Source organism: Camelina sativa, chromosome 18 (assembly GCF_000633955.1).
Source record: "Camelina sativa cultivar DH55 chromosome 18, Cs, whole genome shotgun sequence".
In the NCBI taxonomy this organism is placed as follows: Eukaryota; Viridiplantae; Streptophyta; class Magnoliopsida; order Brassicales; family Brassicaceae; genus Camelina; species Camelina sativa.
The window spans coordinates 15,118,023-15,130,975 of record NC_025702.1 but is presented as its reverse complement, the minus strand read 5'-3'; the positions used below and the strand labels follow the sequence as shown (position 1 = coordinate 15,130,975).

General features: G+C 33.1%; 3 protein-coding genes across 7 annotated transcripts; 2 read left to right on the top strand and 1 right to left on the bottom strand.

Moving 5' to 3' along the window:
- Nucleotides 1,571-3,752, top strand: LOC109124631 (GATA transcription factor 21-like). Its single transcript, XM_010484870.2, has 3 exons — nucleotides 1,571-1,999; nucleotides 2,260-2,742; nucleotides 2,956-3,752. The coding sequence occupies exons 1-3, from the start codon at nucleotides 1,739-1,741 to the stop codon at nucleotides 3,400-3,402; spliced, it is 1,191 nt and encodes a 396-aa protein (XP_010483172.1). The 5' UTR covers nucleotides 1,571-1,738; the 3' UTR covers nucleotides 3,403-3,752.
- LOC104761749 lies at nucleotides 4,884-10,583 on the top strand. 5 transcript variants are annotated; one of them, XM_010484865.2, is made up of 12 exons: nucleotides 4,885-5,048; nucleotides 5,145-5,210; nucleotides 5,299-5,350; nucleotides 5,468-5,541; nucleotides 5,635-5,765; nucleotides 5,871-5,949; nucleotides 6,072-6,166; nucleotides 6,257-6,547; nucleotides 6,626-7,111; nucleotides 7,199-7,327; nucleotides 7,409-7,479; nucleotides 10,500-10,583. In XM_010484865.2, exons 1-11 carry the CDS (start codon nucleotides 5,024-5,026, stop codon nucleotides 7,472-7,474), a joined length of 1,494 nt encoding a protein of 497 aa, XP_010483167.1. In that variant the 5' UTR covers nucleotides 4,885-5,023; the 3' UTR covers nucleotides 7,475-7,479; nucleotides 10,500-10,583. The 5 variants fall into 5 exon arrangements, 4 of the variants coding, with proteins under 4 accessions (XP_010483168.1, XP_010483167.1, XP_019095427.1 ...); XM_019239882.1 differs by lacking the exon at nucleotides 10,500-10,583 and adding an exon at nucleotides 7,982-8,058; XR_763279.2 differs by lacking the exon at nucleotides 10,500-10,583 and having other exon boundaries at nucleotides 4,884-5,048; nucleotides 6,626-7,106.
- Nucleotides 10,342-11,936, bottom strand: LOC104761750. Its single transcript, XM_010484869.2, has 3 exons — nucleotides 11,597-11,936; nucleotides 11,080-11,279; nucleotides 10,342-10,695 (listed from the first exon to the last, which is right to left on the bottom strand). The coding sequence occupies exons 1-3, from the start codon at nucleotides 11,862-11,864 to the stop codon at nucleotides 10,465-10,467; spliced, it is 699 nt and encodes a 232-aa protein (XP_010483171.1). The 5' UTR covers nucleotides 11,865-11,936; the 3' UTR covers nucleotides 10,342-10,464.

Below are 12,953 nucleotides of genomic sequence, written 5' to 3'. Positions count from 1 at the left end.
TGTGGGGGTCCTCAATGATCTGTAAAATCTTATGAGAAGGAATTGAATAAGTTTGGCAATACTAAGGTGGGGATGTTTTCTTCCTTTACCATTCTAAACCTATCTCTTCATCACTCTGTTCATCTCCTCTCTCTAAATCTCTCTCTCCCTCTGACTCATATTTCCTATCTCTCAATCATGGATCCTCTCTTTCTCTCTCCTCTGGGAGAGATTATTGATATATCACATGCACAGTTGAAAGGATCACGAGTTACATTTTAGTATACTAGGGTTTCAAGAGATCTTGAATTTGTTTTGTCAATTGAGTCAACTTAGATTATTAGGAAATAAAACTAACGAATCAGTGTTGGACTTATAATTATTTGATCGTTTGCAAATTCATACTACAAAAGCTGATCCACTGCCATTTATTTGGAAAAAAAACACTAATTCTTTTTGTCATGATCTATTTGAAATTATTAGTTTTCATTTGACGTTTTTCTCTTCTATATATATTTTTAAAGCTAATTGACTTTTTTTGTTGTTGTTTGTTGTTAGTTTTTTTTGTCAATAGAAAAATTATATAACGCTAGTTAGCTTTTCATTATCAATAAGAAATTTTTTTATAACTTCTTAAGCTTACTGTATCAATATATATATTCCAAACTGTTTTCTACTGATTAATTTAGTAGAATCATAAAATATAACATTACTAAGTTGAAAGATCATCTAACCTTTTTCATTAGTGATTCTTTGATACGATATGGTTTTAGTTTAGGGGGTATGAAAAGAACATGAGAAATCCAAATTTTAACTTTTTTCTTCTATAGTAAAGCCTTAATGAGATATAGGAAACCCTAGATTTGAAAAGACTACAAGTAAAAGGATCTTATATGTTCAACAATGATCATGATATTGATTTGTGTGGCTCTCACTCTCGAAAAAAATTATATAAATTAGGGTTTTATTTTTAATGTTCTGTGTTTCTCTAGTGGGGTAAGGAAATTGCAGATAGGGTTCGTTCTGAATGGGGCCGTCCAGTACCATTCCACATACACACACTTTGTCTCATGTGTTTGGTTTCGTATGGGTGCCATGGACTCACGTGAACCTCTAGATTAATCAATTATACATGTACATATATTTTCAACTTTCTCTAAATTTTAATAACGACCATAGTACTATCAACTTTTTTTAATTGCAGATCAACTTCAGCCACGCAGCTTCTCGTTTGGATAGATAAACAATTATGTCCGTTATAGCATTAGCATATGCAGAGACACTTGTAGATTTAATCTCATAGTATATGGTCAACTGGAAGAAAAAAAAGAAGAAGAGAAGTTTGGGGTAATTTTTTGACATTTAGAAAATTAAAAAAAAAAAACATAAAACGGACACGATTACCATTACTATTACTTTTAAAATCTTTGGTAAGGTATCCGGACTTGTCCGAAAGTAGGATTTTAGAACAGTATTGTTTTATCCATATCGTCTAAAAATCACTGTACAAGTTGATGTATACATAAGACATAAGTACCCTGACTCTAGACTCACGTAAACCATATATATAAAATACAAGTATATAATAGCAACCATGTGTGTGTTGGCTCGTGTCTCATCTCATTGCCTTTAAAAAGGATCAAACATAGTATAGCTTGGACTCTTTTTGCCGTCTATGATCTCTCTCAATCTCGCATCTTAACTCTATATATATATATATATATATATCTCTCTGTGTTTTCATCTCTCTTTCTCAGCAATGGGTTCGAATTTTCATTACTCTATAGATCTTAACGAAGATCAGAACCATCACGAACAACCCTTTTTCTATCCTCTTGGATCCTCTTCGTCTCTTCTTCATCATCATCATCAAGTCCCTTCTAATTCTTCATCTTCTTCCTCGTCCATTTCGTCTCTCTCCTCTTACCTCCCTTTCTTGATTAACTCTCAAGAAGATCAACATGTTGCCTACAACAACACTTACCATGCTGATCATCTCCATCTTTCTCAACCCCTCAAGGTATATTTATAATAATTTTATATCAACTTTAATTGTGTGTATAAATTTTATCCTTGCACGATCTTTTTTTTTAGCTGCAAAACTTATGCTTAATCATGTAATTTTCTCAAAACATATATTAATCTGAATTTGTTTGCAGAAAATTTTACATAAGAAAATTAATCTATTAAATAAAAAGGGAGAATCGAAGATATAACTGTACGTATGTCAGATTTGTATTTCTTGCTTGGTCATAAACCTTGATCGTTGATATATATCAGGCCAAAATGTTTGTGCCTAACGGTGGATCATCATCATCATACGATCACATGGTGCCAAAGAAGGAGACAAGACTGAAACTAACGATAAGGAAAAAAGATCACGAAGACCAAACCAATACTCTTCGTCAAAACCCGACAAAACCCGATTCAGAATCCGACAAGTGGTTGATATCCCCAAAGATGCGGTTGATCAAGAAAACAATCACCAACAATAACCAGCCCACTGATCAGACTAATAATAATAATCATAAAGGAAATGATCACTGCCCTCTAAATCAAAAGACTAATTCCGAAGAAGATCAGGATAAAGATCTCAATATCAAGAAAGTCTTCACCAGGACAACCACAGCTGCGACCACGGAAAATCCCTACAATACGATCAACGAGATTGGTTATGGTAATAACAATGGCGTGATTAGGGTTTGCTCGGGTTGTAACACGACCAAGACTCCTCTTTGGCGAAGTGGACCTCGAGGTCCCAAGGTAATTAATCAATATATATGTCATACTATATGTTTATGTATCTAAGTTTAATGTTAATTCATACTTTTAGTTTAAAAGAAATAGCTATATGTTAAGAACGCATAGATTTAGATTTATTTAAATCTACTACATCCTTTAGACATTAAAGCATTAATCAATATTTAATTTTTTTTTTTGTCATCTACGCATACTAATTTTAATTTATTATCGCAGTCTCTTTGTAACGCATGTGGCATAAGGCAAAGAAAGGCAAGGCGAGCCGCTATGGCCGCTGCCGCAGCTGCCGGTGATCAAGAGGTGGCAGTACCGGCCCGAGTGCAACAATTACCGCTGAAAAAGAAGTTGCAAAACAAGAAAAAGAGATTAAACGGAGGGGATCAAAAATACAATCTTTCTCCTCCAGTGGTGGCCAAGGCAAAAAAGTGCAAGATCCAAGTGGAAGAGGAGGAGGAAATGGAAGTTGAGACGGTTCCGGGAGATTCCGAGATCAGCAAATCAACAACTTCTTCTAATTCTTCGATTTCGTCGAACAAATTTTGCTTCGATGATTTGACGATAATGTTAAGCAAAAGCTCAGCTTATCAACGAGTGTTCCCACAAGATGAGAAGGAGGCTGCTATTTTGCTCATGGCTCTGTCGTATGGAATGGTTCACGGTTGATCAGATAATCACGATCTCCTGATTACAAAAAGGTTTATTTTTATAGCTATATAGACTATAGTGATATAATAATAATGATTAATTGTTAAATCTCGGAGTGAGTAATTTAGTTTTTGCAGTTGGTCTAATATCAGGAGTCAAAAGATTTTATAATAAGTGTGTGAGAGTTTATTACAATAGCTAATAGCTCTATATGTTTATGGAGATTTTGGTTTAGAGTTTGTGTCGTTTTTTTTTTTGTTTTCTTCCGATGGAGCATTAATCACCCGATAATGTGGGTGTTCTTGTGCATTTACATCTTTATATTGTGTAACGAGATTTGATAAATAATATAATCAGTTAAAAGTAAATTTACTTATCTTTATACATATATCATCACAAATGAGATCAATCGTAATGGATGACCGGCTTTTAAATGTACGTATATTAGTAAGGTATAACATTCACAATGTCATTTTAATTTTCAAAGTTTATACTAACTACGTTGCTTAAGACATTGTTTTTTAGACTTGGATATCTATTGGATAAGTCGGTTGCGGAAATATAATAAACACAAGATATATAAAAGGATGAGGCCTGAGGGCAAAGATGATGATATGGGATAATATGAATGTGTATATAAGACAAGAGATCATGTGTAAAGAAGATAATACGTTTGTGTTGCAATTTAAGGCGACGACATCAATATTAAAAGAAGAGATCTTCAAAATTTTGCAAGCCCACATATTTTCCCTTCTAGTTTTTCATAAAATTATCTTACTAATTTATTTCCTACTTTTATAAAAAACATATATGGGGTTGACCTATGTCTCATGTCTGAATCAACCACATGAAGAAATGCTTTTTCTTTTGTTTAGGGTCACTATGTATATAGTACACAGTACTTGCTACGCCAATCATGGGTGGATGATGATACACAAAACAAATTAAAGGCTATAAAAAAAAGTTAAAAAATATCAGAATTTTTTTTTCTTTTCATAATATGTTCAGGATTACGTAACTTGATAAAATATTTATGAACGTAAAATTGTCTCTGATAAAAAGAACGTTTAAGCTTCTAAGTTCTAAATATCACTATATCAAACCAATACTATATTATCACTACGTGACCAATATATTTGGTTTTAAATGTCACTACGTAACAAATATTTTATTGCACAATAAGACCTATTTACATACTTTTGTCAACACACACATTATTTTATTGAAAATAAAAATTAATCCAATTGATGACAAATATCTTTTAACGAAATCATGCACTTATATACTTAATTATTGTAAACTATTGTAATCATGGAATGTAAGATAATTAAGAAAACCCTTAACGATTAAACTATGTTGTATGCATTGTCTCATCATCATGGAATGAGGCAAAAAGCATTAAATTTTTTGGCATATAGAGAAATTAATTAAACTCTCATCAAGAGAACACACACACAGTAATAATAATGGGTCCCCTCTCTATTCCCTCAACATTCAAAAATCTAATTCCAACCACAAACGTATATTTCCATCTAATCCTCTGTTTTTTTTCCTCTTCTTCCATAACCATCAATTTCGTTTTTTTTTTTGCTTCAATCCTGCGTGTGTTTGTGTGTGTATACTGTTACCTCTCTGACAAATGCCAGGAACTATCCAAGTTTCAGGTAATAATAACGGAAGAAAAATAAAGGAAGACACTTTCAATTTCGGTCAAAACACCTTTTTTTTTTAACAAATGTTGTCTTTGTTCAATTCCTCAGTTTTGGGTCTTATTGATGATGTTCAGACATCTTCTCCTCCAGGTTCTTCAAACACTTCCATTAAAGGTCTTAACTTGACTCTGTTCCCTCAAAAAAACATTTACTTGATGGACGAACATTACAAAAAAATTATAATCTTGTCTTCTTGTATCAGTTGCTATGGGGAAGCTAGAGTATCGAACTTTGGATTCAGGGGACTACATTTTGTAATTTCCCTACTGATCCTTTTTGAATTTTCAAGATTTTTTAAGTTTGGAACTTTTTTGAGATTTTTTTGGAACGTGTGACACTTTCTTGTTTCTTTGATTCAATGTGGTAACCAGTCCAGTAACGAGGCTCCGAGAAAATCTGATTGTTAGTCTGTTAGATGTCAATGGAAACATAATCTTACACAAAGGTATCTTTTTTTAGAACTGTAGAGAATCATATTGGTAGGTTTTTTAATTAGACATATTTGATTTTCTGAATTTGGAAAGTTTTGGCGGTATAGAGATAGAGACCAGAATGATAATAGAGAGTGGTTTCTTGGAAGAGAAACTTTCCTTCAATGGCTATGGAAATGTCCACTTGAAAATGCAGTTTATTCTAACTGAAGAAGATCGAAATCGCATTCGTTTCTTGGTAAAAATTAAATTCATTGCCTTTATTTTCTTCATATGTTCTGTTTCATTAAGCTCTGCAAAATTCCAATCTTGATTAGTCCATTGGTTTTGATTTCTTTGAAAGAGACAATCAGCATTGCGAAAGAAGCACGAAGAGCTTGTCAATGGCAGTTCTTTTACCAAATCTAAAAGCATTGCTTCAGGTTTTAATCTTTGAAACTAATTAATAACTTTCTTGTTTTTTTTTTGGTTTGAACATTGTTAAGTTGTGTTTCTAAATGTTTGTTTTCTTTTACGGCTTTTGTTGCACTTGATGTGATGAGAGATCTGTCTTCTTTAAGTCCAATGCAAACCCGAGACATCGTGGCTGTTGCTAATCCTAAGAAAATTCTTGGTCTGTCTCGAGAAACTGAGCTTGATGTATGGATATTAGTCACTTTGATAATGCTATCACTTATACAAATTTCAAAAGATTTTGTCTTAGGCTACTGATTTTCCCACCTGATGTAGATTAATGCAGATAGAGAACCGGTTTCGCCAAATCTTATAATGTGGAAGCCTGATGTAAATGAAACTGTTCGGCCAAAAAAAGAAGAGAAGCCGAAAATTCAACTATCCTCAAGTAAGAAGCTTCCGGAGTTTAAAAAACCGGAGAGTGTCTTGGTAGTGAAGCAAGAATATAAGGGTTTGAGCATACGGGAAATAAACCCTAAGCGGGAGTCAATGAGGAGGAGTATGTCAGAGACAAATTTGAGCAATGTGCGGAAAATGATTAGCAACTTTGAGGTCAAAGTTACTCAGGTATTTCTTGGACTGGTTTTGAGTATGAGTCTCTGTGATCAAGATGTTTTGATTAAGATTCTCTAGATCTTTTGACAGGATACAAAAATTCGGACAACAAAGATTCAAACTGGTTCTTGTAAAGATGTGGAGGAGAAAACTAAGGCGCATTCACAACAGGAAAGCGCTGTGACTCTAGAGAAACCGGAAGAAAGGAAGATAAGCTTTAAGGATATGGAGAAGCCAATGAGTATAGAGGACACACAGAGATGTGATGATTTAGTAATAGTTTCAAAAGATGAAAGGGCAGTAGTTACAGAGAAGAGCGATTCTTTAAGTAAGCAGAGGCGAAAAAGAAGCTCTGTGGTAGAAGTAAGAGATGGTGAGAAGAAACCAAACAAATCTGTGCGCTTGAAGGATTCTCAACTTGAGAATGCACGAGGATCCCGTCTCTGGATATTTCCAGATGAGGCAAAAGATTTATCCTGCGAAAAAACAGAGTTTGGAACAAGACATTTGGATTTGGCAGAGGCAAATTTGTTACAAAAGAACAGAGAAGAGTCCAATAGGGAAAACATCGGTGAGGTACAAAATCAATGGCCTTTGGTGGTTTTTACAATCTTTGTATGATATATATATGAGATATTTTTGTTTACCTAATATATTTTTCAGAGGGGGATCAGCTGCAGAAGTATAGCGAACGTGAATAGCCACAACAAGTGGAAGAACATTGAGAGATCAAAGAAACATAAGACTGAGAATTCTGCAGATTCAGAAAGTTCACATGGACCTGGTGGGCAGGTGACTTTATCAATCGACATGTTTTATTCATGGCTTATTGATAAACCAAAATCTTATCATCATAATCATAGTAATTTTCAGGTAATGCGTGCGTTGATAGTGGCGGGGTTTGCAGGGTTAGTGTTTTTGACACGGCAAAGAACTTAAACAAGGTTAGTGTTACAATATTGGAGTAACACTCTTAAACCCAAACTTTTAATATGGATGTAATGTGCACAGTAGTTTCAAACCTTCAATAATATGCTTATAGCTAGGCGAACAAAAAAAAATAAAGCTTTAAACTTGATGATTGGATTACACATAACTGAAAAAAAAAAAAAAAGAGTTTATAGTTACGGTTAATGATGTTTTTCCTATGACCAATTCTTCTGAATACCGACTGATATAACAGAAAACAAATTTGTTAAATTTGAGAAACATGCATGTATAAAAGGGTTATTTTAAAATTACTACAATGAATAAGGATCATAGATAAAATAAAAAAAAATTAACTTTATCCATGTTAACAAACAGGCCCATTAAAACTTTTATCACAAACGGGTTAGCTGAATATTAAAAGTACAGCCCACATAAATTTTCATAAGTGGAAAACAATTTTTCTAGTTAGCTTTAGTTTCTGTAATTTCTTTTTCATTCCTCCCAAACCAAAATCAGGTCGCAGATAATCTTGCTAAGCAGACCCGTACTCTCTCTCTCTTATGTAGATGAAACGTTGTTTTATCAATAAAAGAACTGGTTGACAAAAAAAAAAAAAGTGGAAAACAATTTTTTTTCGAGATAATTTGTATAAGAATATTGCATCTTATCATTTACAGTATTTTTATTTTATAAGATATGTTGTTTAACTTTTGCAATGAAACTTCTTAATAATATCACTTTTGTTTTCAGTTGATTAATTTGAAAGAATGTAGAAAACAAATAGTGTATATGGTAGGGAAGATAACATATTTTATATAAAGTTTACTTTTATTCTAATATGTTCTATTTTTTTATGTATATGAAAAGAACATTTATAGTCACATCTGGAGGTTGTTAGAGCTAAAATTCAATGCTATAATTAGTTTTTAAAGAAAAGGCTAACGAAATTGTATTTTGAAATTGAATTCAACAACTAACTTGCAGAAAAGGTTAACTAATATGTTCTCCTAAGAGACAGGAACCATAATTATTCCTTCTCTCTCTCGATCGACGTCACATGTTACTATGTTAGAGTCTCCTTCCATGATTTTTTTTTTTTTATAAAAAACAACAGAATTATTATTCGCCATTCCTACCATGTATAATTTGATGACAAAATAAACATTTTTTTTGTTTTCTTTTAGTTTATTAACATATTAACATTTCTTATAATTTACAAAAAAAAATCTAGCTCTTCAAGTTATTTAAATTTTCCCAATTTGTGTGACAAAGAAACATAGTATGTGTAGAGTTTTATTCCCTACGAAGCTAAGATATCTAGGAAATGGCTTATATTTTTTTTTTTTGGGACAAACAGAAATGGCTTATATATAAACAAAATGATCCGTTAGATATAACTCTTGTATAATAGAAACCAAATATATGTGAGACAAAATGATCTAGATAGGATATTTTCTTTCTTGGCATTAATTTTATCGACCACATGATTTGGATCTTTGAAAAGATATATAGGCTTTTGGATTTTTTTTGTTTTTGTTTTTGAGTAACAATGAAATAATTTGAAGCCTCATATGTGTATAGTCCATTGATAAGCATAGGACCCGCCAAAAGGAGTTGGGTGAAACGTCTTTGTAACTTAAAAGTGATTATTGGTGTCTTGACATGATAACCAGGGACCACTCACACCCATAGTAATTATTTTTACTACCTCAATGGAGTGTATCAACCAATGGTTCCCCATATAGAAACAAATATACCTATTTATAATAAATATATACGAAATTTTTGTATATATATTCACCTAAGGTAATTTGATTCGAGTTCATATTGGACTGTCAAATGGGGTGGGTTTTAGGTGAGGGTTTATCAATTCCTTCTTTTTTTTTTCTAGTTTGTGATAAGGTTTTATTTTTAAAACCCTAGTTTTAGAACAAGAAAAACAACCAACTAGAAAAAAAACAACCAACTAGCAATAAACCATATTTAGGCCACCTGACTTAGGTTCACCTAAACTCTAATGCCGTATGAGGAATCACGAGCTTCCAATTTAGAAAACAATTGATAATGAGTCAACTCATATACGGATATACGTCCCTTGTTTCTTTACTTAAAGTTATATTGCAATCCCGACTAAATTTATTCCTAACAATATAATATTTTCTTGATTCAAATTGGGATTCCAATATAAGAAATCCCAAGCAAGAAAGAAAAGCTATTCCTACAAGAGTATTTGCACCCAATCGTAAAAAGTTTTATAGCAATTAAGAAATAGTAATGCAAACAAATATGATTGTGTGTATTTGTGTGAATACTTTTTGAACTTGTTTGGACGATTATTCTCTTCATCTTTTGTAATGTAGATATTTTTGTTTACAAACATATTTTGTTGACATGTGTACGTAAAACCATGTTAATATGAAAAACATTTGTTTCAAAGATAAATCCCAATTTTCTTAGATGAGGATCTATATTAAAATAATTATTCATTGTCTTATTGCCATTTACTTAATATGTTTGGGCCAACTTACCTAATAATAGAATATTTTGTCCTCCAGTCACTATGATTCCTTTCCAATAGTAGTGTCACTATTAACACAGCTTACAGTCTTGCACTAAATATAGAAATTTTTTTAGTGTGACCTATATTTTTTTTTGCCAACAACAAAACTATTGCAATTCTGACAAAGACCCCTTTTTTTTTTTTTGGTAAAGTGGATTTAACGTTAAAGCTTATTTAGCTCTGGTGGAATCTCTATCGATTCCTGAAGTTATGTACGCTATGTTTGAAACTCGTTTTTATAGTTTTCTTAAAAACTATGTTAAATGAAATAACTTTATAGAAAAAAGTATATGGATCCGTGACAAAAGTCTTACAATGCAGAAACCATATAATATTAACCAAATTATCAAAGTAACTATGATGGATCAAAATCTAATTAGACAGGATCATTTGATTATATTTGTAAACCTTTGAATTATACTAGTTATATTTATATTTTTCACGTAACACTAATTGGTCTAATACTCGATTCAGGAGATTGAATGGATGCAAGCTTCAGCTCAAGATCGAGTCCACCGGAGTTACCCGACCCCAATACTTTCGGATCTGGATATCCAACACAAGGATTTAGTAATCCTTGTTTCCAAACAATCTTTGAGGTCGACCCAATATGATCACTACATATACTCTTTTGAAGAGTACTATTTTCTTCAACCTTGCCGGCTGAAACCTGTTGAATTAATAAATAAAATTGACAATAACAGAATTATTTTCTTCTTCTACTAAGTCATTAAGAAATTATACTTATTATGTCTATAAAGCTTAAAAAATTAAACTAATTAAACCTTACTGTTTGACACCAAAAAGATTTAAAAAAAAAAACGAAAACCTTGACTTTTTGGTTTATACAAACTCCGACATTTTAAGTGGTAAAAGAATTTTGGGAAAATAACTTTCTAAAACAACATAAAAAATCTTTTCTAACTTTTGAAGATGTGACTTTTGTTGGATACGAATTTTCCTTAAAAAGACATTGAATGATTCTTTGATTTTTTTTTTCATGCATAGAGTTTAAATTATTTTTGTTATGTATATAGAAAAGACTGGAACTTGCCATATCGAAGAGGCTGGTGCGGCGTCTCTTGTGATGGAGAGTGGTTGTTTGACGGAGAAAGTACTTCTGAGCATGACTTGCCACTTGTGTCGGCGATTTCGTGACAACGAAGTTTCTAGAGATTCCTCTCCAATCTCCTTTTCCAAGCTTCTCTAACCCAATTAGAAACGTCCGGTGCTCTTCCTCCGTCCATGGAACCCCTACACACAAAAATAAATCATTATTCTTTCGATGGCTGAAAACTATATTATTTTTATTTAGTTTAATTTTCCAATCATTATTATTTTTTTGACCACTCTAAATTTTATATGTCTATAGCGGTTGCATGCTTTAGACAGTAGTCCAACTTGGATATGCATACAACTTCACCTTTATGTCAAAAAAAAACAATCGACCATCGGTGATAAGATCGAGGACTAATTTAACATGTTTTGATCATCCCAGTCGATTATATAATAGTAAAATACTATAGAATATAAGAGATACGAAGATTGGATATAGATGTCAAAGTTGCAACCTTTTTTGCGGTCGGGTGTTTTGTGAGTGAGACCGTCGGAGAGGTAACCGGCGAAGGAAGAGGAAGAGGAGGAGCATGCTGGCAAGCAATCCATGCTGAAGCTTTTCTTCATTGCGGCGGCCAAAATTGATGGAGGAGAAGGAGGTGGTGGAGAAGAGTTTGTGGTGTCTAGATGAACACCAAAGAGCCTAATTACTCTTGTATGGTAAGAAGAACATGTTCTTGAGTTATGTCCTACGTTTCCACAGTGTGAACATCTTCTGCCCATTGCAATGAATGAGAAAGAGAATGAGGGACAGAGAGGGAGAGAGAGAGAGAGAGAGAGAGAGAGAGAGAGAGAGAGAGAGAGAGAGAGAGAGAGAGAGAGAGAGAGAGAGAGAGAGAGAGAGAGAGAGAGAGAGAGAGAGAGAGAGAGAGAGAGAGAGAGAGAGAGAGAGAGAGAGAGAGAGAGAGAGAGAGAGAGAGAGAGAGAGAGAGAGAGAGAGAGAGAGAGAGAGAGAGAGAGAGAGAGAGAGAGAGAGAGAGAGAGAGAGAGAGAGAGAGAGAGAGAGAGAGAGAGAGAGAGAGAGAGAGAGAGAGAGAGAGAGAGAGAGAGAGAGAGAGAGAGAGAGAGAGAGAGAGAGAGAGAGAGAGAGAGAGAGAGAGAGAGAGAGAGAGAGAGAGAGAGAGAGAGAGAGAGAGAGAGAGAGAGAGAGAGAGAAAGAGAGATGATGTTGATGATGAAGAGGGATTTTGGGGTTTATGTAAAATGGTGGAGAGCATAAAGAGAGAATATGATTGGATAAACCAAGTTTATTATTTATTGGAGGTTTTTATAATTTAAATTATGTTGTCCAAGTTGGTGTTTTCTACTTTTAGCCAATAAGAAGACGAGCTTACGTATAAAAAGACAAAAGAAGGAAGGTGTGTCTTTATCAGTGGAAATTTATCATTAATATGGACTAAAATGAAGATTCTAATCTAATTGATTTGTGCTTACAAAAATGAAATTAAAATCTTGATTTATCTTTGACATAGTCTTCTTATTATTATTACTTCAAAAGTTCCGTGTTCATCCTTGATATAATCTGTGATATGAAGAAAGAACGAGGTAGCCATATCAAGAATGGAACATATATATATATGTATTTGTAAATGATAAAGGCTAGCTATATCCTTTTGCAAAGGAAAATATGGATATATGGTTGAGAGAGAGAGGACTTGGATCCTCCAATAGTTTTGGGGAGGTGGGTAGTTGGATGACCTAATAAACTGTGGAAAAGAAAAATAACAAAAAATGATTTACAATTTTGTAGATAGAGAAACAAACAACAAACGGGTCTTGTGTACATAAACAAAGACAAGTCTTATGTTGATG

Coding starts and splice junctions, on each gene's coding strand:
- LOC109124631 (XM_010484870.2), top strand. CDS start 1,739: ATGGGTTCGAATTTTCATTACTCTATAGATCTTAACGAAGATCAGAAC. Junction 2,000..2,259: donor ATCTTTCTCAACCCCTCAAG/GTATATTTATAA, acceptor GATATATATCAG/GCCAAAATGTTTGTGCCTAA. Junction 2,743..2,955: donor GTGGACCTCGAGGTCCCAAG/GTAATTAATCAA, acceptor TTATTATCGCAG/TCTCTTTGTAACGCATGTGG.
- LOC104761749 (XM_010484865.2), top strand. CDS start 5,024: ATGCCAGGAACTATCCAAGTTTCAG. Junction 5,542..5,634: donor AAACATAATCTTACACAAAG/GTATCTTTTTTT, acceptor TTGGCGGTATAG/AGATAGAGACCAGAATGATA. Junction 7,112..7,198: donor ATAGGGAAAACATCGGTGAG/GTACAAAATCAA, acceptor TATATTTTTCAG/AGGGGGATCAGCTGCAGAAG.
- LOC104761750 (XM_010484869.2), bottom strand. CDS start 11,864: ATGGGCAGAAGATGTTCACACTGTGGAAACGTAGGACATAACTCAAGA. Junction 11,280..11,596: donor AACACCCGACCGCAAAAAAG/GTTGCAACTTTG, acceptor TTTTGTGTGTAG/GGGTTCCATGGACGGAGGAA. Junction 10,696..11,079: donor GCACCAGCCTCTTCGATATG/GCAAGTTCCAGT, acceptor TTAATTCAACAG/GTTTCAGCCGGCAAGGTTGA.